The following is a 25,968-nucleotide window of genomic DNA, read 5'->3' on the forward strand; positions in this document are numbered from 1 at the left end:
TTTAAATTCTTTGTTTTGTCTTTTTTGAAGTTAGGAGCCCGGCTGGAGAGCAGAGAATACATTTCAAGTTGAAGTCAGGAGCCCGCCTGGAGAGCAGGGAATACATTCAAGTTAAAGTCAGGAGCCCGCCTGGAGAGCAGGGAATACTTTCAAATGCAGCAGTCAGGAGCCCGCCTGGAGAGCAGGGAATACATTCAAGCGCAGCAGTCAGGAGCCCGCCTGGAGAACAAGGGAGTACCATTTAAGTTTTAGCTTTCAAATTCTTTGCTTTGTTTATTTTGAAGTCAGGAGCCCGCCTGAAGAGTTTTGTCTATTTTGTTGAAGTCAGGAGCCCGCCTGGAGAGCAGGGAATACATTTCAAGTTAGTAGTCAGGAGCCCGCCTGGAGAGCAGGGAATACATTCAAGTTTAGCAGTCAGGAGCCCGCCTGGAGAGCATGGAATACATTTTAAGTTCAGCGGTCAAGAGCCCGCCTGGAGAGCAGAGAATACATTTCAAGTTAGCAGCCAGGGAGCCCTGCCTGGAGAATAGGGTCAGTTTTTACTTTAGTCAAGCTTAGTTTATAGTTTTCCTAGTCTATTCTTTAGTTTAACTTCATCACTGCATCAATAGTACAAGTGTTTACGATTTTTCTAACAACCCACAAATCTTCCTAGTGCAAACTGGGGCAGAAAATATCTTTGTTTTGTCTATTTTGTTGTAATCAGGCGCCCACCTGGAGAACAAGGGGAAACAACTCGAGTTTCAAGGGAAAGCAGTTTCGAAGGAAGACAGTTCAAGTTTCAGGGGAAAATGGTTCAAGGTGCAAAGGAAAATAGTGTCAAGTAACAAGAGAAGACGGTTCTAGTTCAACAGTCAGGCGTCCACCTGAAGAAAAGGAAAAGCATCTCAGATTGCAATTCAAGTCAGCAACCAAAGAATCTCGCGACAAGAATGCGAGTCAACAGTCCGAGGTGATCAACAAAAGTTAGTCACAATAAAGAAAAGAGAGAAAGGCAAGAAGTGAATCCAAATGCAGAAGTTGATGAAAGATGTGAACTGCTTAAGACGTGGTGGAAGTCACTAGCTCTACATGTCCGATCCTGACCCAAAAGCTGTAGAAGAACGAGCTAGCACCTGCAGCTAACAAGCACCAAGGTTCAAATCTAAAGTCTGCATGAAGAACCATTCAAGACTCAAGATCAAGTTTCAGAAGACTATAGATAGGAATCTTGTAACTCGTAGTTGATAGGCTTAGCTAGTCTTTTTCATGTTTTGATTTTGATGTAATAGCAGGACTGCGGACCGAAACCTCGACGGAATGACACCTCAACCGGCTCTCCATCTCGGTATACTCTATCACCTCACTCATCTCTGAACTACATATGACCTGATTTCTTTATAGCCAAGGATATATAGGCAACCCAGATACCAGGGCTCGGACACACTCCCTTCTCTCTTAGCTTTAGTCTCTCCAAATAAGGGTCGGGTCAAAAACCTGTCTAGTCAGTCTTTGTCTGAAAACTCTGTACGTTTCCAGTCACAGAGGGGCAACTGTAGACATGTGATTTTTGACCCTCCCCAAGATTTTTTATATATTAGCGTAAAATATTTAATTTAGGCATAATATAGATATTTTAAGTAATTTTGACTCTTTTACTTTATTTTATTACAAGAAAACAAAAAAAATTCACAAAAATAGGTTCATTAATGTTTTGTAGTCATTTTTAATCTAAAAAAAAATCTTAAAAAATATATACAACAATAGTATCGTATTTTTATTTTAATATGATATTTGAAAATACCAAAAATAGATTTGTTTTAATGGTTAGTTTTATTTTAACAATTATTTGAATAGTAGGAATAATTAACAAATGGGCCCGCATTTTTAATCTCGTTCGCAGCGAAAGAATAGAGCTTGGGCTCGAGCAACCCATCTTTAGGCCTAATTTTGGACATAGCCCACAATTGTCAAGCCCATAATTCTTAGGCCCATACCCCTTAACCTAAAACCCTACCAAAAACCTAGACTATAAAAATAAAAGAACGGACAAAAGGCAAAAAAAAAAAAAAACTGTGCAGCTTTTGGAAAAAGACCCCACCCCCCCTGCGTCGTCTTTTTCACCTCCCCCTGCGCGTCGTTTGTTTCAACAGAGACCCCTCATGCCTGCCCATCATCTTCTCCAAACGACCCAGCTCTCTACATCGACCAAACCAATGACCCCTACCCCTGAAACCTCATCTCCTTCATTCCACTCCAGCAACCAGAACACAAATGACCCCCGCCCTGTTGAGTCGTCTGCTTTAACAGCAACAGCCGCCGAAACAAAAAACAAAAGCTGAAATGATGCACACAGCCACACACACGCACAGAAACGAGAAATAGTTGGACGCACATACAGATGGAACCAAATCTGACCGAAATGTTTGATTCTGACGACTTGCCATACAATCCGGCGAACCGGGTTCGAACCCAGCGGTAAACCTAGCTCCAAAACTCCCTGAAACTAACCCAAATCAGTGCAAAAGTCAGCTCGAAAATGCTACCCAAATCCAGGTTGAGTGAATCTGTTCAATTCCATCGAGGTGTTCATTGATACGTTGTCCGAGATTCCGTCTGTTTTAAATTTCCGTCGAGGTTCCGGTGCTGCTACATTTTGTTCGAGTCCGTGTCTGTTATTCGAGCGTCGAAACAGTGCTAGTGTGTGAAGCTGTGTTTCATCGAAAGTTCAGGTTCATATTTCTCAATTCGTTTCTTCTGTCCACCTGATTAATCTTAATTTAGTGTTCAGATGATATGGATTTGGTGTTTGAATGAAATGTGAGCTATGTCCAGATTCTTATTTATGGTTTTAAATATCATCCAGTTGTGGCCTGGCTGTCATAACTTGATTGCTATCATTTTGAAGTTGCATTGTATTTGCAACCATGATGTTAGTAATTATCACATATTATCATCTGGATGTTTGGATTATTTTGAAACTCTACTCTTTTGAGTCTAGTTACATATTTGTTTGAAAATTTTCTATTACATGGCATCACAAATAGTTGTTTGCAACCTGTTGGAAACGGCCTTGGCCATGTGGTGGAATCTTTTATTCATTGCAGATTCGTTTAGCAAGCGTGAAGGCTTGTTCTGCTTCTCGGTTTTCTTTGTAGCAAGCAACACAGATTGCTCTTTGCCTCTAGCTGGATAGTCACAGTTTCGTTGTAATTTCGAATTTGCCCGCTTAGTTATTTGCTCGTATGTTTACTCGAATTGGTTATAGCTGAACACGATGTTGTCACAATATAGATATTGGGTTGTTATTCATCAACTGAACTACGTCAAATTAGATTAAAGGGGCTTGGGTGTGCATTTCATGTGACCCTACCATAATTTTGAATATTAAAAAGTAAACATGCTAAAATCCGGGGGTGCATTTCATGTGACCCGATTCTAATGACAACAAGGTTAAATAGAGCGTGTCGTGAACCACGGGTGCATTTCATGTAGCGTGGCTTGCGATATATTTTAAATAACTTTGAATTAATTCTTTAAATAAGCAAAAGCGGTTTTCAAAGGTTAAAACGAACATAGGTGCAAAAGTGTTTTAAAATCAAATAATTAGGCCAATAATAACAGTTGAACGACCGTGCTAAAAACACGGAACTCGAAAATGCCTAACACCTTCTCCCGGGTGAACAGAATTCCTTACTCGGATTTCTGGTTCGCGGACTGTTAAACAGAGTTATATTTTTCTCGATTCGGGATTCAACCGGTTACTTGGGACACCATAAATCCCCCAAGTGGAGACTCTGAATCTTTATAATAAATTCCGTTTCGATTGTCCTTTAATTGGAAAACCTCCTTTATTTACACACCCTTCCGGGGGTGTAGGCAAAAAGGGGAGGTGTGACAGATAGGAAAATTAAGAGGGGCGTCCGATTTTCAGAAAAAAATGAGGGGTCTGGCTGTTGCCGCTGCTGGAGTTGGAATTAGCCTTAGGGTTTGAGGTAGGTTAAGATTTTATGTGATTAGGAGAATTGATATGGACTATTGGATGAGAAATAATGGGTGGTTGAGATTTAAAAATAGAAAATAGACGGGTGAGGGGTTAAAACGGGTCTGGCGGGTCAACACGGTATGGGTTAAGGGATCGGGCTTAGGGTTGCGATTTGGGCTAGGGAAGTATCCAAAATTGGGCTGAAATTGGCTATATTTGCCTCTAACATTGGTTTTTCCTTCAAAAATAAAATAATATAGAAACGAAATTAAATTTAAATAATTAAAATTGACTAAATTATAATGTGAAATTACTTTTGGTATTTTTAAAGATTATATTAGAATAAAAAAAAGTAAGGAAAAGTAGACTAAAAGTCATGATAAAGCTAAATTAATATCACTATCGAAGTACTAATGACCTTATACTAACAATAAAAAATATAATACGATGAGAAATATTATAAATAAAACTATTTTTATATTTTTAATTTTTAAATACTAAAATAATAAAAATAAAAGTAAAAATAATATAAATTAAAATTCTAGGAAGAATAAACTTAATTAAACATGTATAAAATATTAGAATAGCTTGAGAACGTAACGGTCAAAAATTACATACTTACCGAGAAGTCACTAAGCTAACATAACTACTCGTCACGAATTAGTTTAACTCCATTGCTATTTGCCGGATAATTTTGTGATATTATAAAGATATTCATCAAAAGCGTATAATTTTGTTTTTTCATTGATTGATCAAAGTGGTCTCCTTGACAAAGTTTTAGAAGATAGTAGGGTTGTTAACAATACCATATGTTTCTGCTAGGAGAGAAGGGGCCAAATCCCGCACGTGAAAATGCAGTTAAAAATCTACTCCGCACGTTCCTATGAACCCACGTTTTGTGGTGTTTGGCCTTTAGTTCTCACTGTATACCTAAGCATATATATAATATAATATATATTATAAAATAGAGACATACTTGGTCTTTGGACCCACTCAGATCTCTCGAGTCTGTAGATTCTTTCAACTTTATTTATTAAGGATTACTCCCTCAGCTTTCCGTTTTTGGCACATAAATCCCAATTCTCAAATGTATGATGTTCTTAAAGTTTATGAGCCATCTCTTTCTATAGAAATTTGAAAGCGAAGATAATACAACAAAAATACAATATATCCTACTCCTTCTATTACATATAAGATCCGTCAAGTGCTCCCTTGGTTTTTTCTTCTTTTTTGTATTTTATTTGTCATCTTTGTACTTTGTCCTTTGTCCTTCTCCTTTTTTTTTTGTTGGTCTTTGAGCCCGTTTGGACATAAGAAATTTTTTACTTTTTCCCAAAATCAGCATTTGTTCATAAAATTTTCAATTTTCACTTGAAGATGCATTTTGAAAATTTTCGAAAATTTAAAAAATTCCAAAAGGCTGTTTTTCAAAATTTTCATTCAAATCACTCACAAAACTTCAAAAACAATCCAAAATTATATTCATGTCCAAACACAACTCTAAATTTCACATATCATTTTCACGAATTTATTTTCTCCATTTTTTAAAATTTTACAATTCTTATGTCCAAATGCCCACTTGGTTTCTATTTTCTACCAACATATATCAAATTGCATTTTGCTTCTAAGTTGATAAAACATGGGCAAACCTTCATTTTTTTCACTTCACCCTTTTCTAGTTTCATTCTTTTTTCTATTTTCTTCGTTTTATTTCTCCTTTATCTATTTTCTTTTTTCGATCTTTTCTATATTAACAATTAAAGGATATTACATAATTTACTATTCTAGAAGGAAAGAAGGCAAAAATATTATTCACAAATAAATTAATTAGTGCTTCAATTATTTTAAATTGAAGTTCTCTATTCCTTTTTATGTCGTATCAAAGAAGTGTTTGATTTCATATAAAAAAAATCTAGCACATATACTTGTTAAGTATCAGTTAATAAAAATAAACAGTACTAGGAGAACTTATAAATTTCTAATATAATGTCTTCCGTATAAGTTTCTAGTAAACTTTGTTCTCCCTTGCTATCCATCCAACATATTATTCTTTTTTAATTGAAGATCAAATCAAGAAAAATTAAAATAATAAAAGTAAAAGAAGAATATGAGTCCGGATAGGAAAAAAAAGTTCGGATAGAAGAGCGCTAGTCATTTCACTTTAGTTCAAAACTTTGCAGGCGTTATGTCAACCATTTTGAAAAGGTGAAGGAGCTTTTTGTATCACAAATGACAAATTATGGTGTAATCCGTAATTTAAACTTTTTAAATCTCTCCACGACTCCAGGATCGACGCGGGGGGGGGGGGGGGGGGGGGGTAGTGTGTAGGGTTTAGGGTTAACTGTGCTCGCTATCACTTAACTAGTTAACTTCCCATAAATGCATCTTTTTCGTGTGTGACGGAGAAAGAGAGGGACCAAAAATATCTGTATACATCTCTCTCTTTCCACCTGTCTCCCGGAGTTTGAATCAAATGGCCGACGAACCTGCGTTGACTCGCTGGTCCTTCCCGGTAATTAAATTTAATCTTTCAAGGCCCTCATTTGAAAATACAGCTTTTTTTTGTTGAATTTTGATGTAATTTTTGAATTTCTGTTTTCTTTTTTCCGGTTGATTTTTGATTTTCGAGCTAAGTTTAAATGATCTGTGTGTGATGTACATTGTTTGGATACATGCACGTGGTAATGATTGAAGTATCGGAACATGAAGAGATTTTGTGTTGTTACGAAATTGACATTTTTGATCGATTCGTGCATTTTTGGCTTTGATTTAGAATTTCATATTTACTTTATCTTCTTACTTTGATTTCGAAATGCCGATTTTGCTGAAATTAGAGGTACTTTTCGGATGAAATTTGGAGTTTAAAGTGAATTTTTGACTTTTGAAGGACTGTGTGAGCTTAATGTATTACCGATCCATGCATGAGATTATGATTGACAAAGGAAGAGACATTTTTGTGTTAGTTTGAGATTCTTAAAATTTAATTTTGTTTCGTTTTCAGCTTTACTTCAAGTTTTTTGTACGGGTTTTCTTCTTCGTCCTCTTTATTGTTTTTAAGATTTCTTAGTTTTTCTTCTGTGGCGAATATGCAGTTTTTGTGTGCGACACATTGTACTGATTCATGCATGTGGTGATGGTTGAGGGTATAAAAGGAAGAGATCTTTCTGGTTTGTTGACTTGATTTTTTTTTAAAATAATTACAAAAGAATATTTCTGATTTATTTTGTGAAATCTCGACTTTATTTCAAAGTGAAGTTTGGTGTAGACTATGCTTGACATTATTTTATGTTCCGTGTTAATTTAGGAAATCTCTGACAGGAAATATTGTTATGATGTTAGATTTACATTGCTTAATAAACTTTTTAACTTTTTCGGCCTTGATTTGGATGTTTCTTACCTAAATTTGGCTGCTGTTCTTCCAGAAAATGTGAAAGGAGACTGAGATGTAGTCCTTAGGCAAGGAATTATAATATCCCCTTTTAATTAGTGACTAAATGTTAAAATTAATAGGTTATATATGACATTTTTTTGATTGTATGTGATGTTTGCCCTGCTCAGGTTTTGATTTGACTAGTTGCTCTCTATCAAAACACACAGAAGTATAGTCTTCCTAGCAACACGGAACTGAATAATAACAAGCTGCAAAGTGATGAATTGTTTGATAAGTAGACACAAGTGTTGTTGAAGTTGAAAAAGAGTGACTTGTTTTGTTAATGCTGAAAATAAAAGAGAGAATTTCAAATGTGCTTGACCTTGAGTAGATTACTTCATGTATAGATAATTGTTAACTTTGTGCTAACTTCCGAGAAAAATTCGAATTTGAATAGATGAGGAAGTAGGCGAAGACTTTTCCAATGAAGTTGGGTTGTTTAGCTTTTAATCTTGTTCTCACTTTGTGTCATAATATTGTCTTCCAAAGAATTTGGAACTGAGCAGAAAAGAAGACACACAATCAGTAGTTCATGGCTTAGTTTTTTAAAGTTCTACAGTTAATTAAAGGAAATTGAAGGGGAAACAGAGTAAACACGTATAGTTTGTTGAACCACATTGTTAGTTCTGTTCACAGGAGTTGCGAATTGCTGAACGAATCATAAGTTGGATGTGTCTCTTGATGAAATGAATAAATCAAGAATAGGGACATTGAGTATTTATATACAATACTTGTTTTTGGTGTCCGTATTTAGGATTTTAAGTTGTTTTATGATATGAAGTTTGGGAGGAAGAAGGCTCCTGCAACTGAGAATGGTGATGCTGTACAAAATGGAAATTCTTTGACGGTGACTGCAAATGGAAATGGACATGTGCGGAACACTGCAGAATTGTCCATTTACGAGCAATATAATCAGGTATTGCCGATGATGAATAAGATGATCATAAATCCTATTGACAATCTGCATGCTTAATCTTTTCTTCTGATTTAGGCTAATGGAGGTGCAGCACACTCTAATGGAGTTAATGGAGTTCAGTCTGTTGGAAAACCGTATGACACAGAAACTAATGCCCTTAAATTTTGTGTTTGATCTCCCAGAGATATTGGAAGTCTAACAAACATTTGATACTCATATATATTATAACAACTTTCAACTACCAGAGCTTCATTTCCTCTTCCTGCAGAAGTTCTTCTTTTTTGGGGTTAATTCTTCCTGAAGAAGTTTAGTAAGGTTAAATGTTCATTTTTCAGGCAAAGATCTCTACTTCCCCCTTTCGAGTCTGCAGAAATGCGTGCTTTAGGAGAAAGTTTAAGCAGGTAGTTAACGACAAAATGACCTGAACACTATGAGCAATTGCTGTTACTGAACCTGGTTTTCTCTCTCCCTCACACACTATCATTGTTAGGCATGGAAACTAGTCTTGCTAATTTCTGTCTGTTTTATATTTCCAGGGATATTCTTCGTGGTAATCCAGATGTAAAGTGGGAGAGCATTAAAGGATTGGAGACTGCCAAGCGTCTACTAAAAGAAGCAGTTGTAATGCCGATTAAATATCCAAAGTAGGTTACAATACTTTGTTATGTGCTGCTTGTCTAACAAGTTGAATAGAGAGGTTATAATCTTTGCACTGTTGTGCCACTGGCCCTAGTGGACTTCTCCATTATGAACCTTTTTATTTTTTATTTTTGTATTCTTGTGGTGCAAGCTAATGAATGTAAGATTTAGTGTCAAATATCCAATCCAATATATCTTCTGACGTTTTACTTGTAATTTTTCATGAACTCTTTCTTTTTGAGCAAACATGATATTCTAAGTTCTCATTACTGAGCCAAGATCTACTTTTTCTCTCTCTTCTAGGTACTTTAAAGGTCTTCTAACTCCATGGAAAGGTATCCTCCTTTTTGGCCCTCCAGGAACAGGAAAGGTTTGTACTCATGTTTTCTTCTGTGCAAAAGGTTATTTTTCATTCATACCCTGTATCCTTCAGCTCTGTATATAAACTCTCCCATTGATTTCCTTCCATTGGTACTTCTATTGGTGATCTGTCCAGTTTCATATTCATGTTATTGGAATTCTGCATCCTGACATTTCTTTTCTTTATACATAAAGCTTAATATCTTGATATGAGAGGAAATATCTATTTATCTTGTTAAAACTTTTACTCTGTTAATTTGTAGACGATGCTTGCGAAGGCAGTTGCAACTGAATGCAATACCACATTTTTCAATATCTCAGCATCATCAGTTGTCAGCAAATGGCGTGGTATGATTTCCTCTGCAATTTACTAAAATGTTCTTTCCTACTTATCAGCTTGAGGGTTTTAATTCATTTGGCAAAGTTATAATGATTACAGTTAGAAGGGGATATCGAGTCAAACATTTTCTAAAAAAGGAAACTAAATCCAAACTTGTATGATATTAAAAGATAAATTTCAGATGACTGATAGCACCATCCTATATATAGTCAATGATTTAGACAACCAAAAGTAGACACCATCCAATTTGAAGTGAAGTCACACATTGTAGCTTGGTTTGTTCACCGAAGAAAAAGAAAGGGCAGCGTGGTGCACAAAGCACCCCGCAGTATCCGGGGAAGGGCGGCACCCCTAGGGGTATGATGTAGACAGCCTACCATAATGCAAGCTTTAGTGGCTGCTTCCACGGCTCGAATCCGTGACCTATAGGGTCCGGGTTTGTTAGCTGAAGGTTTATGCTATAGCACACTCTAATATTAGCTGTTGTTTTAGCTTAATCTATTTCTTGGCCTTAAAGTTGGCCTGTATTTTTTCAAGCAATCTGATGGAACAATGTAATATTGTAATATCTCATGATTTTAGAAATTTCTAAGCTAAGGTAAGTCAACCTGGGTCACAGGAGCTGAGGATAAATCATATATATCAACTGTGTGTAGTAAATACCAAAGGCATGTTCTGAGTTGTTATGCAATTTTTACTGCGGTATGTAGTTCTATTTGTCTTACTGAGTTCCAGACAGCTTTTTTGTGTGTTATCAACGTTGAGGGAAGCTAGCACCTAATGTGGCTGACTTATTAAGCAACGGTTTATGGGGTTCAGCTTTTTTGAACATATCAGCAGTTATGATTTCTGTCTTTTTTATTACAATGTGAAAGAACATTATAGCATTTAAATCATCTAACTCATCTAACTCAAACAAGATCATTCTAGTGTATCTCATCAGCTTTCAGATGGATAAAGTATTAGATACGTCAGTTGAGAATAGTTCTTCAATTAGTGCATTGTGTGCTCCTTAGAAGTTTCTTGTGTGATACAGGTGATTCTGAGAAATTGATAAAAGTGTTATTCGAGCTCGCCAGGCATCATGCACCTTCAACTATCTTTCTAGATGAAATTGATGCAATTATCAGTCAACGTGGGGAAGCACGTAGTGAGCATGAATCTAGTAGGCGTTTAAAAACAGAACTGCTCATACAGGTGAAGCTTGATATTTAGAAGTGTATGTATGACATGTGAAAAACTATGTTTTTGCAGTGCAACGCAATTAATAAGTCAATAGTCAATTACTGCCCCAGGGAATGATGATCATTTTATTCTATGTATCTTTCTTTTCCCCCTCGCACATCACCTTTTTGTGGTCTCATGTTGGGTGGGTTGGGGAGATTGAAGCACTTGAGGCTGTATGACAAAGTAATTCCTCTTAGAAAAATAAATGAGACCATGAATTTCTGCAAGTTCACAGAATCTCTGCTGGTTAGGCACCTTCTGAACTACTAAGCGTAACAATTGGAATCTGGAATTTTCTCTTTTCCTGATATTGTTGTTAATCTAGAGATTTTTCAAACCGCTTTTAGTTAGGTTATCACATGCTCTGTGAAATTTGGATGGTGTGCTGTAGTACAGTCCGTGAGAAGTACGTTAAGTGACTATGGTAACCATTGGAACTTAAAGAAAGGTCACTTGACACTGGAGAGGATTTTAAACTTTATGCCATTTAAGTATAAATGAAGGAAATGTTTTTGACCCATCTTTTTAGGCTTAGCTAATAATCATGCAGCACCAGGTAAATGGTAAAGATAAAAGAAAGCCTTTAACTTGTACAGTTTGCTTTATATCAGATCTTGCTGTTTCTTCTCTTTGATATTAATGAAGACATTAGTATGGGTTTATCTGAACTATATCGCTAGGTAATGGTTGAAATAAACTGCAGATGGACGGTTTGAATCGGACAGATGAACTTGTATTTGTTCTGGCAGCAACAAATCTTCCCTGGGAACTGGATGCAGCAATGCTCCGTCGTCTTGAGAAGCGGGTAGTCTTTCATGTGGTCTTGAAACATACTTTGCTTGATAATAAGACAATTTGCTAGAAAGAAATGAATTAGAGCAAAAGTATATTTTATTTTTAGTTATGTTTAGCTCCGCGATGATCTATTTCTTTGTCAGTATCTCCTAGTAAATCATGTCAAACATTTAATAGTTTTAGTGGATGGAGACTTTTTTGCCTTGTAAAAGCGTGTGGAATTTGAAGCCAATAAGCATTACTCCAGATAGTAAAATAGGGGTTTGATGCTTTAGCTCAAGAGTTTCATGGTTTGATTCCCATAAATGCTTTTCCGTTGCAGGTCTGGTTGTTAAATGATCTTTCGTCTTTTAGTTGATTTATTACATACTGGATTTTTATAGTAATTTCCCTCTTTTCTTATTTTTAAGGGGCTGGGGTTGTCTGGGGTTACCTTTTTACATGTTTAATATTTGCTTAAGTGAGTAATAGAAGACTTGGCTGAACAAAGGAGGAAAAGAAGAGAATGCACTCAGGCTTAGTCTGGTTTCATTCACCAGTATAATCCACACCTGAGGTTTTATAAGTCATGCTTGTAACTATTTAGTTCGCCTTATGACTGTAACCGCAGATCCTTGTGCCCCTTCCGGAGCCAGAAGCAAGGTGCGCCATGTTTGAAGAATTACTACCATCACTGCCTGAAGAGGAGTCACTTCCATATGATTTATTGGTAGAAAAGACAGAAGGTTTTTCCGGTTCTGATATTCGGTTGTTGTGCAAGGAGGCTGCCATGCAACCATTAAGACGTTTAATGGCAAAACTTGAAGAGAAAGAAGAAGTGGTGCCTGAGGATGGTATGCCATATTTTATCCACTACTTTGTTGGGTTGGACGGGGTAATAATTATATGTCGGGATATAAGGGGCTCAGTGTTTCTGGATTGCTACTGTGGCAATTGGGTATATGCTTACTACATTATAGCCCTCTTTTCTATCTCATCCTACCAGGTGACTCGATTATTTGTCAATTCTGCCACATGCATACTGTTGGTTTATATTGATATTTTAATTATGACAATGTCTGTTAATGTGTCTTCCAACAAATTCCGGTTTTAAGCTCTAAGATTTGCGTCTGTCCCATGAATTACTGCTTTCATCAAACTACCTAGAGAAGTCAATGAAAGTTAAATGCTGTCAGAATGAAACTTGATACACATGCGTATGTATGTGTATTTCATTACAAATCTTTACCTGTTCTAATTACAAGAACTTGGCATGATTCTAATACCTGAATTAATGTATACCAGTAGAAACACTCTTGTGCTTTACCCATTGGGTGACTTCGTTGTCATTGAAACTATTGTTAGCTTTGTACTCGTGTGAAGAATTTTATTGAGGCACTTCTTTAGGTGTGTTTCATTCCTTTGTACTGATTTCTTGTATCAATGTGCAGAGTTGCCCAACGTTGGACCAATAACTGTGAGAGATATTGAGATGGCATTGAAGAACACTAGACCATCTGCACACCTTCATGCGCCGAGGTATGACAAGTTCAACTCGGATTATGGTAGCCAAGTGCTCCAGTGAAGGCACCAGTTCTATCCTCTTTCATTCTTGTTATTCCTTTACTGTTTTCCTCTGAGCTATGCAGCAGTATGCCAGCGCAGATGTTAATTTGTTGAACTTGTCGTATTTAACTTATCACTATGTGGTACTTTGAGCATTTAGCTTCACTACATCCCTCTCCAATAAAAGTAGTCTGCTCAATTTTCATTTTGGTTTTTCTTCTCTCTCTCTCTCTCTCTCTCGTGGTTGAGGATGGCCAGAAATAAATTATTAAATGCTAAATTTAACAAATGAAAAGCAACAGTGAGATAGAAATGACTTGTGACATTTTGTTCTGGTTTAGTTCGATCTCAAAAGTTGAGTATTGTTCAAATCTTGTTTTACTTGCACACAAGAAACTAGTAATTTTGACGTCACTAGCGAATATATGGTTTTTACTCGAGCACTAGATGGTTTTAACTCACTCAAGATTCCACATTGTGGTGGATGGTTTTAACTCACTCACCACCCAATTATTATAACTTTCACTGGCACAGGTTATTTTTTTCCCAGAGGACTTCACAGTTTCTTTTCATAAAATATAATTTATACAAAGTATTTGCAGAAAATGTGGATGAACACAAACTTACAAAGAATATAGAAAGATAACGAGAGATTTAAGCCCCCCCCCCCTCCCCCACCCAACCAGCGAGCAGACTGCTGTAAGGGGCATCTTAGTATTAAGTTTAAGTATTATGTAATGATTGTATAAAAAATATTCACACAATTTAAATTAACTAAAAGGTGGGCAACCCTTTCGAACCCCCACCGCCAACCCCACCCAACCCCCACCCAACCCCCACCCAACCAGCGAGGAGACTGTTGTAAGGGGCATAAGGGGCATCTTCTTATTAAGTTTAAGTTGTATGTATTGATTGTATAAAAAATATTCACACAATTTAAATTAACTAAAAGGTATTTGCGGGTGTTGAGTATTGAAGTTTTGACGATTAACAAAGCATGACTAAATGTTCAAAGAACCAGGTTCTCAATATAGCTGCTTAATTGTTCTGAAGAACCAGCTCCTCAGGAGAAAGGATCAGCTCCTCATGTTGATACTTGTACGTCTGTACAAGACAGTAACTTATCTCAAAATTACTCAGGTCTGAGTTTGGTGGAAAAAGGCAGCTATAAGTAATAAGGGTCGTTGCTCAAGAAGATACGGATAATTCAGCCAGAGACAAAAGTCCAAAAGCTTATGGAATCCTTGGAACATTAGAAGTCCTATCAAAGAGGAAAACTGACTAGGAATAGGATTCCTAGAAGATCTCAAATTGAAACGTTTAAATGTGATCAACTTTGGACTTCTTGTCACACCCTTTTTTTTACAAACCTCTACTAACCCCCTTAAAAATAAAAGGATTTTTGAAGCTCAAAAGGGTTTTCAATTTTGAAAGTGACAAAAGATCATGTTCAAAAGGATTAACTCAGAGTCGCCACCTGACATTGATTTTGGTGTGCCAGGTCACTATTTTTTTTTAAAAAAAATAATTTTTCCTTTAAAACACTTTGGACTTCAAAACTAAGTCTGCACTAGAGATTCGGGTAAGGGGGTTCATTTGACTCGGAGAGAAGGTGTTAGGCACTCCCCAAGTCCCGTGAAGGTCACGATTGCGTATGATCAAGTTGGCTTTTAAAATATTTAAATTGATGTAAAATCACAGAAAAGGAAAATAAACACAAAAGAGGCTCGAGGTCGTCCCTACCTAAATGAAAGAAAATTAAAGTTCTAAATTATCCTACGCTACTTCTACTACGATATTCGCCACGACCGCCAATTACAAAATACAACGGGGTATTCCCCAGAATAAAATATGTACAAATCCTTCGGGGCATTCCCTGGATAAATTTAACCAAAGAAATGACCTCTCGCCTCAAAACTAACAAAAATCCTAAAGTTGGCCTACCCATGTGTTGCCAGCCTAAGCATGCTTCTAGCGACTTTAAAATAAATAAAGTTAAAACAACAAAAACTATTTTAAGGCCAGAACACTTTTAATTTTGTTTGCCCCAAATCCCACGACACATTCATCTTGTTTTGCACCTTCTCTATTTTTTTAATAGATTTTATCAACAATAATAGATAATCGAGAGAATTAATCCAAACTACTAAAATTTTAGATTCATGGCATCAAAGTACTTTAAATAACCAACAACAGATAACACATTCAATGTCAAGTTATAAGATCAGATAGCAAGCCAAAAAGATTAGAGAAAACAGAGCAGGAGACAACCTCGAACTTGAACCGTGACTTTGGCGGACGACAACGAGCTCAAAACAACCTCAACTTAACTCTACTTTAGCCAAATTTCATAAATTCCCATTGAAATCAGAAAAAAATAAAAGAGATTTGAAATATTTTGTTAATTCTCTTCTTCTTCTTTTTTCGGAAGTTGAAATCGAACGCAGTAGATGGTGAACCCCTCAAATTCTCCAAACTCTCGATCTACTTCTCCAATTTATGTCCAAAAACCTCTTTAAAATTACTGTTCTCCTCACCTTTTTCTGTTTGTGCGTGTGTTTGGGATTGAGAGGTGAGAGGGTTGCTAGTTCTGTGAAGGGGAAATAGGTTTAAGAAGAAGGAGGAGGTCCACTGGTTTGGTGAGAGGTGAAGAAGCAGCGACGGCTATGGAGGAGGGGGGTCATTGCCGATGGTTGACTCGATGGTGGTCAATTCCGGCGAGGCAACAATCTCGAGTGAGAGAGATGGCAGAGGCAGGTGAGGAGATTGGTCATGGGGTGTTGAGTTCTCTGCTGAAGGGTCTTCGATGGAGGAGGTCGTGGGCGGCGGGTCTGTTGGTGGCTGCTGTGAGAGCTGACGGCGGCTGGTTTTTGTTGAAGGGGAGTGGTGGGCGGCTCTAAGGGTTCAGGGGTATTCTATAGGGTTAGGTTTTAGGTTGTAATTAGGTAGATATATGTGGGTGGGGATTAGTTTCGACCATTGGATGAAAGGGAATGAATGACTAAGATTAAATTAAAAAGAGCTGATGGGTTAAAGGGTCTTGAGCTTCATATTTGGGTCTTAAAATTGGACTAAAAGAAAAATGTCCAAACCTTATCTAAATATCTTTTAATATAAGGTAAATATACTACATATTGCAAGAAATTATCTAATTAATTAAACTAAATTTTATATAAAATATGAAACTATTTTTTTATATTTTTCAAATGTCAAACTAAAATAATAACAAGATTATATTAAAATCATCGTAAAATTAAGATAATACTACTACCCAAAACACTAATATCCTTTAAAATAAAGTGTAACTATTTTTGTATTTTTGAATTTTATGTAAGGTAGATAACTAAAAGTAACAAGATAAAATATCAATAACCTAAATAAAAGAAAATATTTTTGTAATTTTTGTTTTTGTGACAAAATAAAGTAAAATAGTTAAAACTAGGTAAAATAACGATATTTGGCCTAAACTAAATATCTAAAATCTAAAATGAGTAAAAATTCGGGGAGGGTCAAAAATTACATGTCTACAGCTGCCCTCTTTGACCGGAAATATGATGTATTTTCAGACAAAGAACGACTAGACATGTTTTTTGACCTGACCCTTATTTAGGGAGACCAAAAACTAAGAGAAAGGAAGAGAATGTGACCGAGCCCTGGTATCTGAGCTGCCTACATATCCTTGGCTATAAAGGAATCAGACCATATATAGTTCAGAAATGAATGAGGTGATGGAGTATACTGAGGTGGAGAGTCGGTCGAGGTGTCGTTCTTTCGAGGTTCCGGTCCGCGGTCCTGTTATTTACATCAAAATCAAAAAATGAAAAAGACTAACTAAGCCTGTCAACTATGAGTTACAAGATTCCTATCCATAAGTCTTCTGAAGCTTGATCTTGAGTCTTGAATGGTTCTTCATGCAGACTTTAGATTTGAACCTTGACGCTTGCTAGTTGCAGGTGCTAGTTCATTCTTCTTCAACTTTTCAGATCGAAATTGGACACACCATGCTTGTGACTTTAGTCATGTCTTGAGCAATCCACCTCTTGTCTCAGCTTCTGCATTTTGGATTCACTTCCCTTTTTTTTTCTTGGTTTTGTTTTTCTTTTTTATTCTGGATTGAGAGTACCTCTGTTGATCATCTCGGACTGTTGACTCGCATTCTTGCCGCGAGCTTCTGCTACTTCTAACTTGACTTGGATTCTAAAATGACTTCCCTCGTTCTTCAGGTGGGCGCCTGCTACTGACTTGAAATTTAAAGTGGCTTTGAAAGGAACTCACTCGTTCTCCAGGTGCGTGCCTGCAATCAAAACAACAAAACAAACAAAATTTTCTGCCCCAGTTTGCACTAGGAGGATTTGTGAGTTATTAGCAAAACTATAAATTATCTATGCTATTAATGCAATGATGAGAGTAAAACTAAAGACTTGACTAGGATGTGCGTCTCATGTGAGTAAAACCAAGAATATTTGACTAGAAAGTGCGTCTGCTAAGAATAAAACTTGAATGACCCAGACTAGGAAGTGTGTCTACTAGATTTAAGATTGAGCTTACGGTAAACTATAAACTAAGCTTGACTAAAGTAAAAACCGACCCTATTCTCCAGGCTGGGACCCCTGATTTCAAGAAAACTAAAGATTAATAACTTAAGAAAACTAAAAATCTATCCTAGGAGAAAATTCATCAGACTAGGTTTTTTATATTTGGAGAAAGATTCATCAGATTAAACAATTAGGTCTAGTACCTAGATAGTGGTTGCTCAAGACATATGATTGGAGAAAAGAAAAACTTTCTCTCACTGATAGCCTTCCAAGGAGGGAGTGTATCATTTGGAAATGGGAAAAAGGGCCAGATAATAGGTATTGGCAAGTCAATCTTTTATGTTATAGAAGATGTGTATTATGTGATAGGTCTTAAGTACAATCTTCTTAGCATCTATCAAATGTACGACAAAGGAAATGAGGTAAAAGTTAATTCTAAAATTTGCTCTGTCACTAAGCTTGATACTAATGAAACTGTGTTAAAGGGTAAGAGATATAACAATGTCTACAAGATATCGATTATATCACTTCTCCAGAGTGAGAACACATGTTTGAGTATAGTAGAAGATGATCCACTAGTATGGCATAGAAGAATATGCCATGCCAATCTCTCCCAACTCAACAAGTTGGCAGCAAAGGACTTGGTCCTTGGCCTACCTTAAAGTTGAGTTCACCTCTGACAAGGTGCATGATGCCTGTGTTAGAGGGAAACATGTAAGGTCATCCTTTAAATCTAAAAAGTTTGTAAGTACTTCTAAACCTCTAGAACTTCTTCACATGGACCTATGTGGACCAATGAGAATAAGAAGCAGATGAGGTAAGAGGTATGTGTTTGTGATTGTTGATGACTTCTCCAGGTATACTTGGACTTTATTTTTGGGATCCAAAGATGAAACCTTTGATGTTTTCAATGTATTTATTAGAACAATTCAACAAAAGCTAAGGTGCAATGTATTAAGTATAATAACTGACCATGGACCTGAATTTGAAAATTCAAAATTCCTTGAGTTTTGTGGCTCGCATGGTATTGACCATAATTTCTATGCACTTAGAACTCTACAACAAAATAAGGTCGTAGAAAAAAAAAGAATAGATCCTTAGAAGACATAAGGAGGACCATATTGATTGCTAGTGGATTGCCTAAGAGTTTCTGGGATGATGCAATCAATACTGCTTGCTATCTACTAAATAGATGCATGGTCAGATCTATTCTTGAGAAAACTCTCTATGAGTTACTTCGAGGAAGAAAACCCAACATTACTCACCTGAGAGCCATTGGGTGCAAATGTTTTGTGCATATTAATGGGAAAGAAGCTTTAGGTAAGTTTGATGTCAAAAATGATGAGGGAATTTTCTTGGGTTACTCTCCACATAGTAAGGACTATAAGGTTTTTAATAAAAAGGTTATGTGTGTGAAAGAAAACATTCATGTTATTTTTGATGAATCTAATAATTTGGCTAAGAAAGGTCTACAGGATGAAGATTATGACATATGATTCACTAGTGATGGAGATACAAAGAAATCAAAAACTCAGTATGAAGATAGATATGAAAACCACAAGGAAATTGACAGTAATCATAAGGAACAAGTAGAATAAAGAACTATTCTAACTGCTGACCAGACTAATGAAGCCACACCTACTAAACCTGCTCCTTTGGGTCACTCCTCAGGTAAATATTCTCTGTGTATACAGATCAGACTATGAAAGCATCAAAGCTCACATCCTCTTGAGAATATCATATCTGATCCAAATGCAGGGGTGCAAACCAGGTCTTCTTTAAGAAATCTATGCGCACTCACAACATTCCGCTCACAGGTTGAACCAAAGACTATCAAAGAATATCTATAGGATCTAGACTTGATCATAGCCATGCAAGAGGAGCTAAATCAGTTTGAGAGAAGCACGGTCTATCACCTGGTACAGAAACCCAATAATAGAACTATCATAGGTACAAATGGGTGTTCAGAAACAGGGTGGATGAACGAGGAACTATCACAAAGAACAAGGCTAGACCGGTGGTTCAGGGATACAATCAAGAGGTGTGCATTGACTATGATAAGACGTTTGCACCTGTAGCTAGAATGGAGACTATAAGAATGTTGATAGCCCTTGCTACCCACATGGAATTCACTTTATAACATATGCATGTAAAGAGTGCCTTTTTGAATGGTTACCTAAAGAAGGAAGTGTTTGTCAAACAAGTGAAGAATTTTCTGACTATGTGTTCAAACTAGATAAAGCTCTTTATGGACTAAAACATGCTCCGAGAGCTTGGTATGAAAGGCTCTCAAAATTCCTCTTAGCCAACAACTTTGTAAGAGGAAAGGTGGACAACACTCTATTTCTAAGAAGTAGAGAGAAGAATATTCTGATTGTGCAAGTATTTGTGGATGACATTATCTTTGGGGCTACCAATAAGCAGTGTGCAAGGAATTTGCTGAGAATATAGGAAATGAGTTTGCAATGAGTACGATGGATGAATTGAACTTCTTTCCGGGGTTGCAAATCAAGCAAACACCTATTGGAACCATGATATATAAATAGAATTTTATCAAAGAACTACTGGAAAAGTTCAACATGGATTCCTTTAAGTCCATTGACACATGTATTGCAATTGCAAAAAAGTTGGACCTTGATGAAGAAGGGAAAAGTGTGGAACATAAACTATATAGAGGAATGATTGGGTCACTGTTGTACCTCACAGCAAGCAGGTGTCATACCTCCTTTTTACTACACCCCGTAAAGGGTATAAATATAAGGGAGTTTTTCCAATTAAAGGACAATCGAAACGTGATTGTTTATTTATTTAAAAATCAGAGTCGCCACTTGGGAGATTTATGGTGTCACAAGTCACCGATTCAAATCTCGAGTTGAGGAAAAGATTGACTCTGTATTACAGTCTGCGAACCAGAATTCTGAGTAAGGAACTCTGTTAACCCGGGAGAAGGTGTTAGGCATTCCCGAGTTCCGTGGTTCTAGCACGGTCGCTTTGATCATACTTGGCTTATTAAAATTATTTAGTTACTGACTTTAGACCTTATGTTCATTTATCCTTTACCGCTTTTTAATTAAGAAAATTATCTCGAAACGGGTCACGCGTACATGTACCCATTTGTTTGGCGCGTCAAAAATTCATGTCACGCGAACGTGTCCACAATTAATAACACTTTATTATTATAAAAAAAGGGAAAGGTTTGGCCAAAGTTGCGCGTGTCTAAAGCAAACTACGAACATTTGTCATTTTGTATGATTAAATGGTAGACGGCGCACCTCGGACTATATGAGCTAATTTAATTAATAACCTACGAAAACCCATTTTTATTATTAAGAAGGTTTGTTCGAAGTTGCGTGAACGCATACTCCGAATTGGTTTTTAGAATTGTAATCATGTCACGCGAACGTGTACACAATCACAATTGTATTTTAAACGTCCCTAAAGGTTTCTCTACGAATATTTGCTATTTTACATCTACATTGTGAAATTAACACAAGAGCCATTTGTTACTAAGTGTCTAACTATGGCTTGTCTCAAATTTATTTGGCGGAATCCAGTTAATTAAGCACTAATGGAATTTGAACCCTTACTATCGAATGAGTGACTTAATCCGAGCTCGTTCGACTACAAGGCTGTCACCAAAATAACACTCATTCAATTAATAAGAGATCCCAAATAAGACAGGCACAATTACTTAAGTGGCGCGTCCGTTCAGGATTAAAGAGGAACAAATGGGCTCTAATCATGAGCCCACAAAAACTGTGAATACAAGTCATCCCCCTTTTGTCTCAACATGGGTTCGAAATCCAAACCACAAGGCAAAGTAGAATTTCTTTTAAAACAAACTGACACAAGGCCAAACAAGACCCGAGATCTTGGACATCAGACCATCACATTCAAACAAATCAGCCCTTCAGCTAATTCAACAAAAAGCAATTACGCGAGACCTTACACCTGATTAAACCATTTCAATAACAAATTACACCTCATGAGACTGTTAAGTAAGTGAATCTGAACTTGAACAATTGACACATATTTAACATGTTTACAGATAATCAAGGTAATTCTATATACGTCTCACCCTGAAGTGACGAGCCGAAACATTTTCTTGTCCAATACACTATAAAACTGAATACGAAACATTTTTCTTGATGTCTAAGTACATCAAGCCTGCCATGATAGTTCAAATAAATTACGCAGCAAAAGAAGCTTTCATACAGTCTACATTACTCGATTTGCATGATTGATGGTAAGGCACAACTACTGATTCGACTAAACAAATTGTTCATCAAGCTTCTATGATAGTCCAGGATCAGATTCAGGAATAGGAGTTCAACATGCCCAAAACCAACATGTAGCTATGGGATATTTGATAGAAAATGGAGTCACCCACCAATTATAAACAAATTCAGCTCTCAAAAGGATACTATCAGCAACCAACAGAATACAATGCACTATATGATTCCAAAATAAGGCAATTATAACAAAATAAAGCTAAATCTATGAGCAAACAATGGTGACATTATGCTCAAATTCCAGATTTTCATTTCATCTTTGAATCAGGCCTCACATTAGATAGAACTCAGAGATCATGTACCTGGGAATAAGGGGAAAGCAAAAAGGAGAAAAGATCAGTAGGCAGCAGCAACAGAACAAAATCTCAAACTCAGCAGCAGTAGTAAGCTCAAAAATGACCAATGAAACCAGCCTTGGACCCAACTTTAAAACAGTAGAAATAACCACTGATACCCATCGATCAAAAACGAACAGCCAAAATTTGAACCAAACTTTTGAAAACCAACCAAGCTCAAACCATTTTATCCCTCGATTGTTCAGAGATCATTTCAGAAGTGAGGCCTCAAGAATTATAGAAAGACTTTCAATGGAACAGTGGTTTTTGTTTTTTCCATTTGTTCTGATTTCTCCTATATTTTCAGCCTTTTTGGTCTCTCTAAGGTGTAAAACAAAATTGTCTTGAATGAGAAGAAGGCTTCCTTTTAAAGGCTGAGGGTCTGCTGTGTGCCTTCCAAGGCAAGACAGTTAGATTTTTCCCAAAATATCCTCATAGGGCCTCTTTTAAAACTGATTTTTGGACAGCTGTCCATTTCCTTCAGATATTTTCAATTTACAGCCTATTTTCCCTAACCATTTTGGGCAGCTATCCATTTAGGAAGCTTCCCATCAATTATTAAAGATTCTTCAAGTTGAAACAATCTCCAAAATCACCCCCTAAAGTTCCTCATTATTCACTTACCCCCCTTAAATTCTGAATGCTCAAAATCACAATAACAGTAAACAAACGGGCTGACACTTTCAAACAAATTGAAATTCAAAATAACTATTGAAATTATGAGAAAACTAGCTTGAATATCCTTCACCCATAAACGTGAATTCAGAAAATGTTCTTGAAACAAGAATTAATGCGAACAATGAACTATACTTGACTAATCTTAATGCTTCAGTTCCAAAATTAATTCACAAATGTGAAATAAAACCTAGCGTAAAGAAGAAAATCTCATGAATTGAAACCAAATTAAAATCAAACCTTATGAAGCTAATTGTCATTGACAATTACGCGAACAAGCTAACTAACAAACTTACAACTAGAACATAATACAATTAAGCAAGAAACGAAAATTTTGAAGGACGAAAACTGGAAAAACAAACAACCAAGCAAACAAACAGAAGAGATCAAAAGGAAACCTATCGACGTAAAGGAAATTCTCCTAAACTTGCGTTGGCAAGAACTGCATGAACTCGAACAACCTTGGAGAAGAAAGTGAACCTTTGACGGTCATTAATCGGTTGTCCTTAACAAAAGACAAATGATTAATGGTGGTTTTGGGTTCACTTGACCTTGCTAAGCCAGAAAGGAACCCAGGGAGAGACTTGGTTATCCGGCCCTCTGCTCTACCACTGACATGCCATTTTGAAATGAAACAAACACGTATTTGAGGCAGGAAGGAGATGAGGGGTTGCATTGTGTGATTTTGGGTGGATCTGGGAATTTTTAGGGTTTCAGGCGCTAACCTCAGATCTGAGATTCGAGGCGATGGAGTGGGATTTGAGAGGAACTATTTGGAGATTTGGGATGGGGAGGTGGAAGGGAGTTCATGACGTTAATTCGGTGGCGATTGGATGTCGGCGCCGGACGGTGGGGAATTTTGGGGCGGCTACTAGGGTTTTGGGGGCAAGTTTCTGAAGTTGGGGGTGTTGGGACGATGAACCGAGGGAGGGGTGTGCGTTCGGACATATATATACTCCCCAGGCTTTAGTTTCGAGCCGTTCGATCAAGTGGAGATCAACGGCTTAGATCGACACTGATCGAAACGACATCGTTTCGTTTGAGGGGGAATCCGGACCGGGTCAGGCGGGTTTGGGAAGGAATTGTACAAATCTGGGGGCAATTGGGCTGAAGGAGATTTAATGGCCCAAATCCGAATTTCCCTTTGTTTTTGAATCTTTTTTTCTTTTCCAATTTCCAAATTTCTTTTCTTTTAAAAATTAGAAATAAAACCTAAATTAATTATTAAAACTAATATTATCCTATCAAATTGAACTAATTAAACTCTAAAAATAATTACCATAACTAATTACATACCACATTAAAGAAAGCTAACAAAATTCGAGAAATTAAAATTAAAGTGCAAAAATGAACTATTTTTGTGATTTTTCCATTTTATAAAACACTAAATTACTAATTATTTCAAACATCCAAAAAATTAAATCCTAAATTCAAATGCAGCATATTTTGTATTTTTCATTAATTAACAAACGAAATGCACAGACAAAAATGCAAATAATTAACATCAAATGCCACAAAATCCACAAAATTGCAAATAATGAAACGAAATTACTTTGTTTTGAATTTATGGGAGTATTTCATGTAGGGCAAAAATACGTGCTCACAGTTGCCCCTCTTTGTTTGAAAACACGAAGAGTTTTTGTGCAAAGATAAAGTGAGCGGATACGAGCGAGAGATCAACGGCTTAGATCGACACTGATCGAAACGACATCGTTTCGTTTGAGGGGGAATCCGGACCGGGTCAGGCGGGTTTGGGAAGGAATTGTACAAATCTGGGGGCAATTGGGCTGAAGGAGATTTAATGGCCCAAATCCGAATTTCCCTTTGTTTTTGAATCTTTTTTTCTTTTCCAATTTCCAAATTTCTTTTCTTTTAAAAATTAGAAATAAAACCTAAATTAATTATTAAAACTAATATTATCCTATCAAATTGAACTAATTAAACTCTAAAAATAATTACCATAACTAATTACATACCACATTAAAGAAAGCTAACAAAATTCGAGAAATTAAAATTAAAGTGCAAAAATGAACTATTTTTGTGATTTTTCCATTTTATAAAACACTAAATTACTAATTATTTCAAACATCCAAAAAATTAAATCCTAAATTCAAATGCAGCATATTTTGTATTTTTCATTAATTAACAAACGAAATGCACAGACAAAAATGCAAATAATTAACATCAAATGCCACAAAATCCACAAAATTGCAAATAATAAAACGAAATTACTTTGTTTTGAATTTATGGGAGTATTTCATGTAGGGCAAAAATACGTGCTCACAGTTGCCCCTCTTTGTTTGAAAACACGAAGAGTTTTTGTGCAAAGATAAAGTGAGCGGATACGAGCGATTTTTGCCCGTTTGAATACTCTGTGGGAAGCTTTTTTGAAAGATTTGACCGCACCCTGCCTCTGAGGTTGCCTACATATCCTTGTCTAAAAAGGAATCATGTCAGTGTAGTTCGGGAAGTTTTGGTTGCTGGGACTACCATGAAGTTGTGATTTCACTATTGATGTTGTTGCTGCTACTGCTTACTGAACCTCCTTATTACACCATGTCAAAATAAAACAAGAAGCTATACTAGACTATGATATATGGATTACAAAAGTACTATCTATATCTTCAAACTTGATCTTGTGCTTCTTGTTGCCTTGTTATTCTCCATTCTTTCGGAGACATCCGTTTGTTGCCACCATGAATGGTAAACTGAGATGTTTTCCCCTTCTTCAGGTGGGTGCCTAGCTGCTGAACTTAATATGTATTCCCTGCTCTCCAGGCGGTCTCCTGACTGCTGACTTGAAAGTATTCCCTGCTCTCCAGGCGGGCTCCTGACTTCAACATAGACAAAACAAAGAATTTAAAAGCTCTAACATATATTGTACTCCCTTGTTCTCCAGGCGGGCTCCTGATTGT

General features: G+C 36.6%; 1 protein-coding gene across 2 annotated transcripts; it reads left to right on the forward strand.

The window, feature by feature from the left end:
- Positions 1-6,319: 6,319 nt before the first annotated feature.
- Positions 6,320-13,421, forward strand: LOC107825935 (uncharacterized). Of its 2 annotated transcripts, none has more exons than XM_016652868.2 (11): positions 6,320-6,476; positions 8,176-8,310; positions 8,386-8,444; positions 8,646-8,711; positions 8,847-8,954; positions 9,253-9,319; positions 9,573-9,657; positions 10,686-10,846; positions 11,580-11,681; positions 12,282-12,504; positions 13,102-13,421. In XM_016652868.2, exons 1-11 carry the CDS (start codon positions 6,438-6,440, stop codon positions 13,233-13,235), a joined length of 1,179 nt encoding a protein of 392 aa, XP_016508354.2. In that variant the 5' UTR covers positions 6,320-6,437; the 3' UTR covers positions 13,236-13,421. The 2 variants fall into 2 exon arrangements, with proteins under 2 accessions (XP_016508354.2, XP_016508353.2); XM_016652867.2 differs by having other exon boundaries at positions 6,329-6,476; positions 8,149-8,310.
- The last annotated feature ends 12,547 nt before the right edge of the window (positions 13,422-25,968 follow it).

This window comes from Nicotiana tabacum, chromosome 3, assembly GCF_000715075.1.
Source record: "Nicotiana tabacum cultivar K326 chromosome 3, ASM71507v2, whole genome shotgun sequence".
NCBI classification, from domain to species: domain Eukaryota; kingdom Viridiplantae; phylum Streptophyta; class Magnoliopsida; order Solanales; family Solanaceae; genus Nicotiana; species Nicotiana tabacum.

Bases quoted from the DNA above. Each gene is read 5' to 3' on its own strand.
- LOC107825935 (XM_016652867.2), top strand. From the start codon at position 6,438: ATGGCCGACGAACCTGCGTTGACTCGCTGGTCCTTCCCG. The intron at 8,311-8,385 runs GTATTGCCGATG...CTTCTGATTTAG, and splicing joins TTTACGAGCAATATAATCAG to GCTAATGGAGGTGCAGCACA. The intron at 11,682-12,281 runs GTAGTCTTTCAT...CTGTAACCGCAG, and splicing joins TCCGTCGTCTTGAGAAGCGG to ATCCTTGTGCCCCTTCCGGA.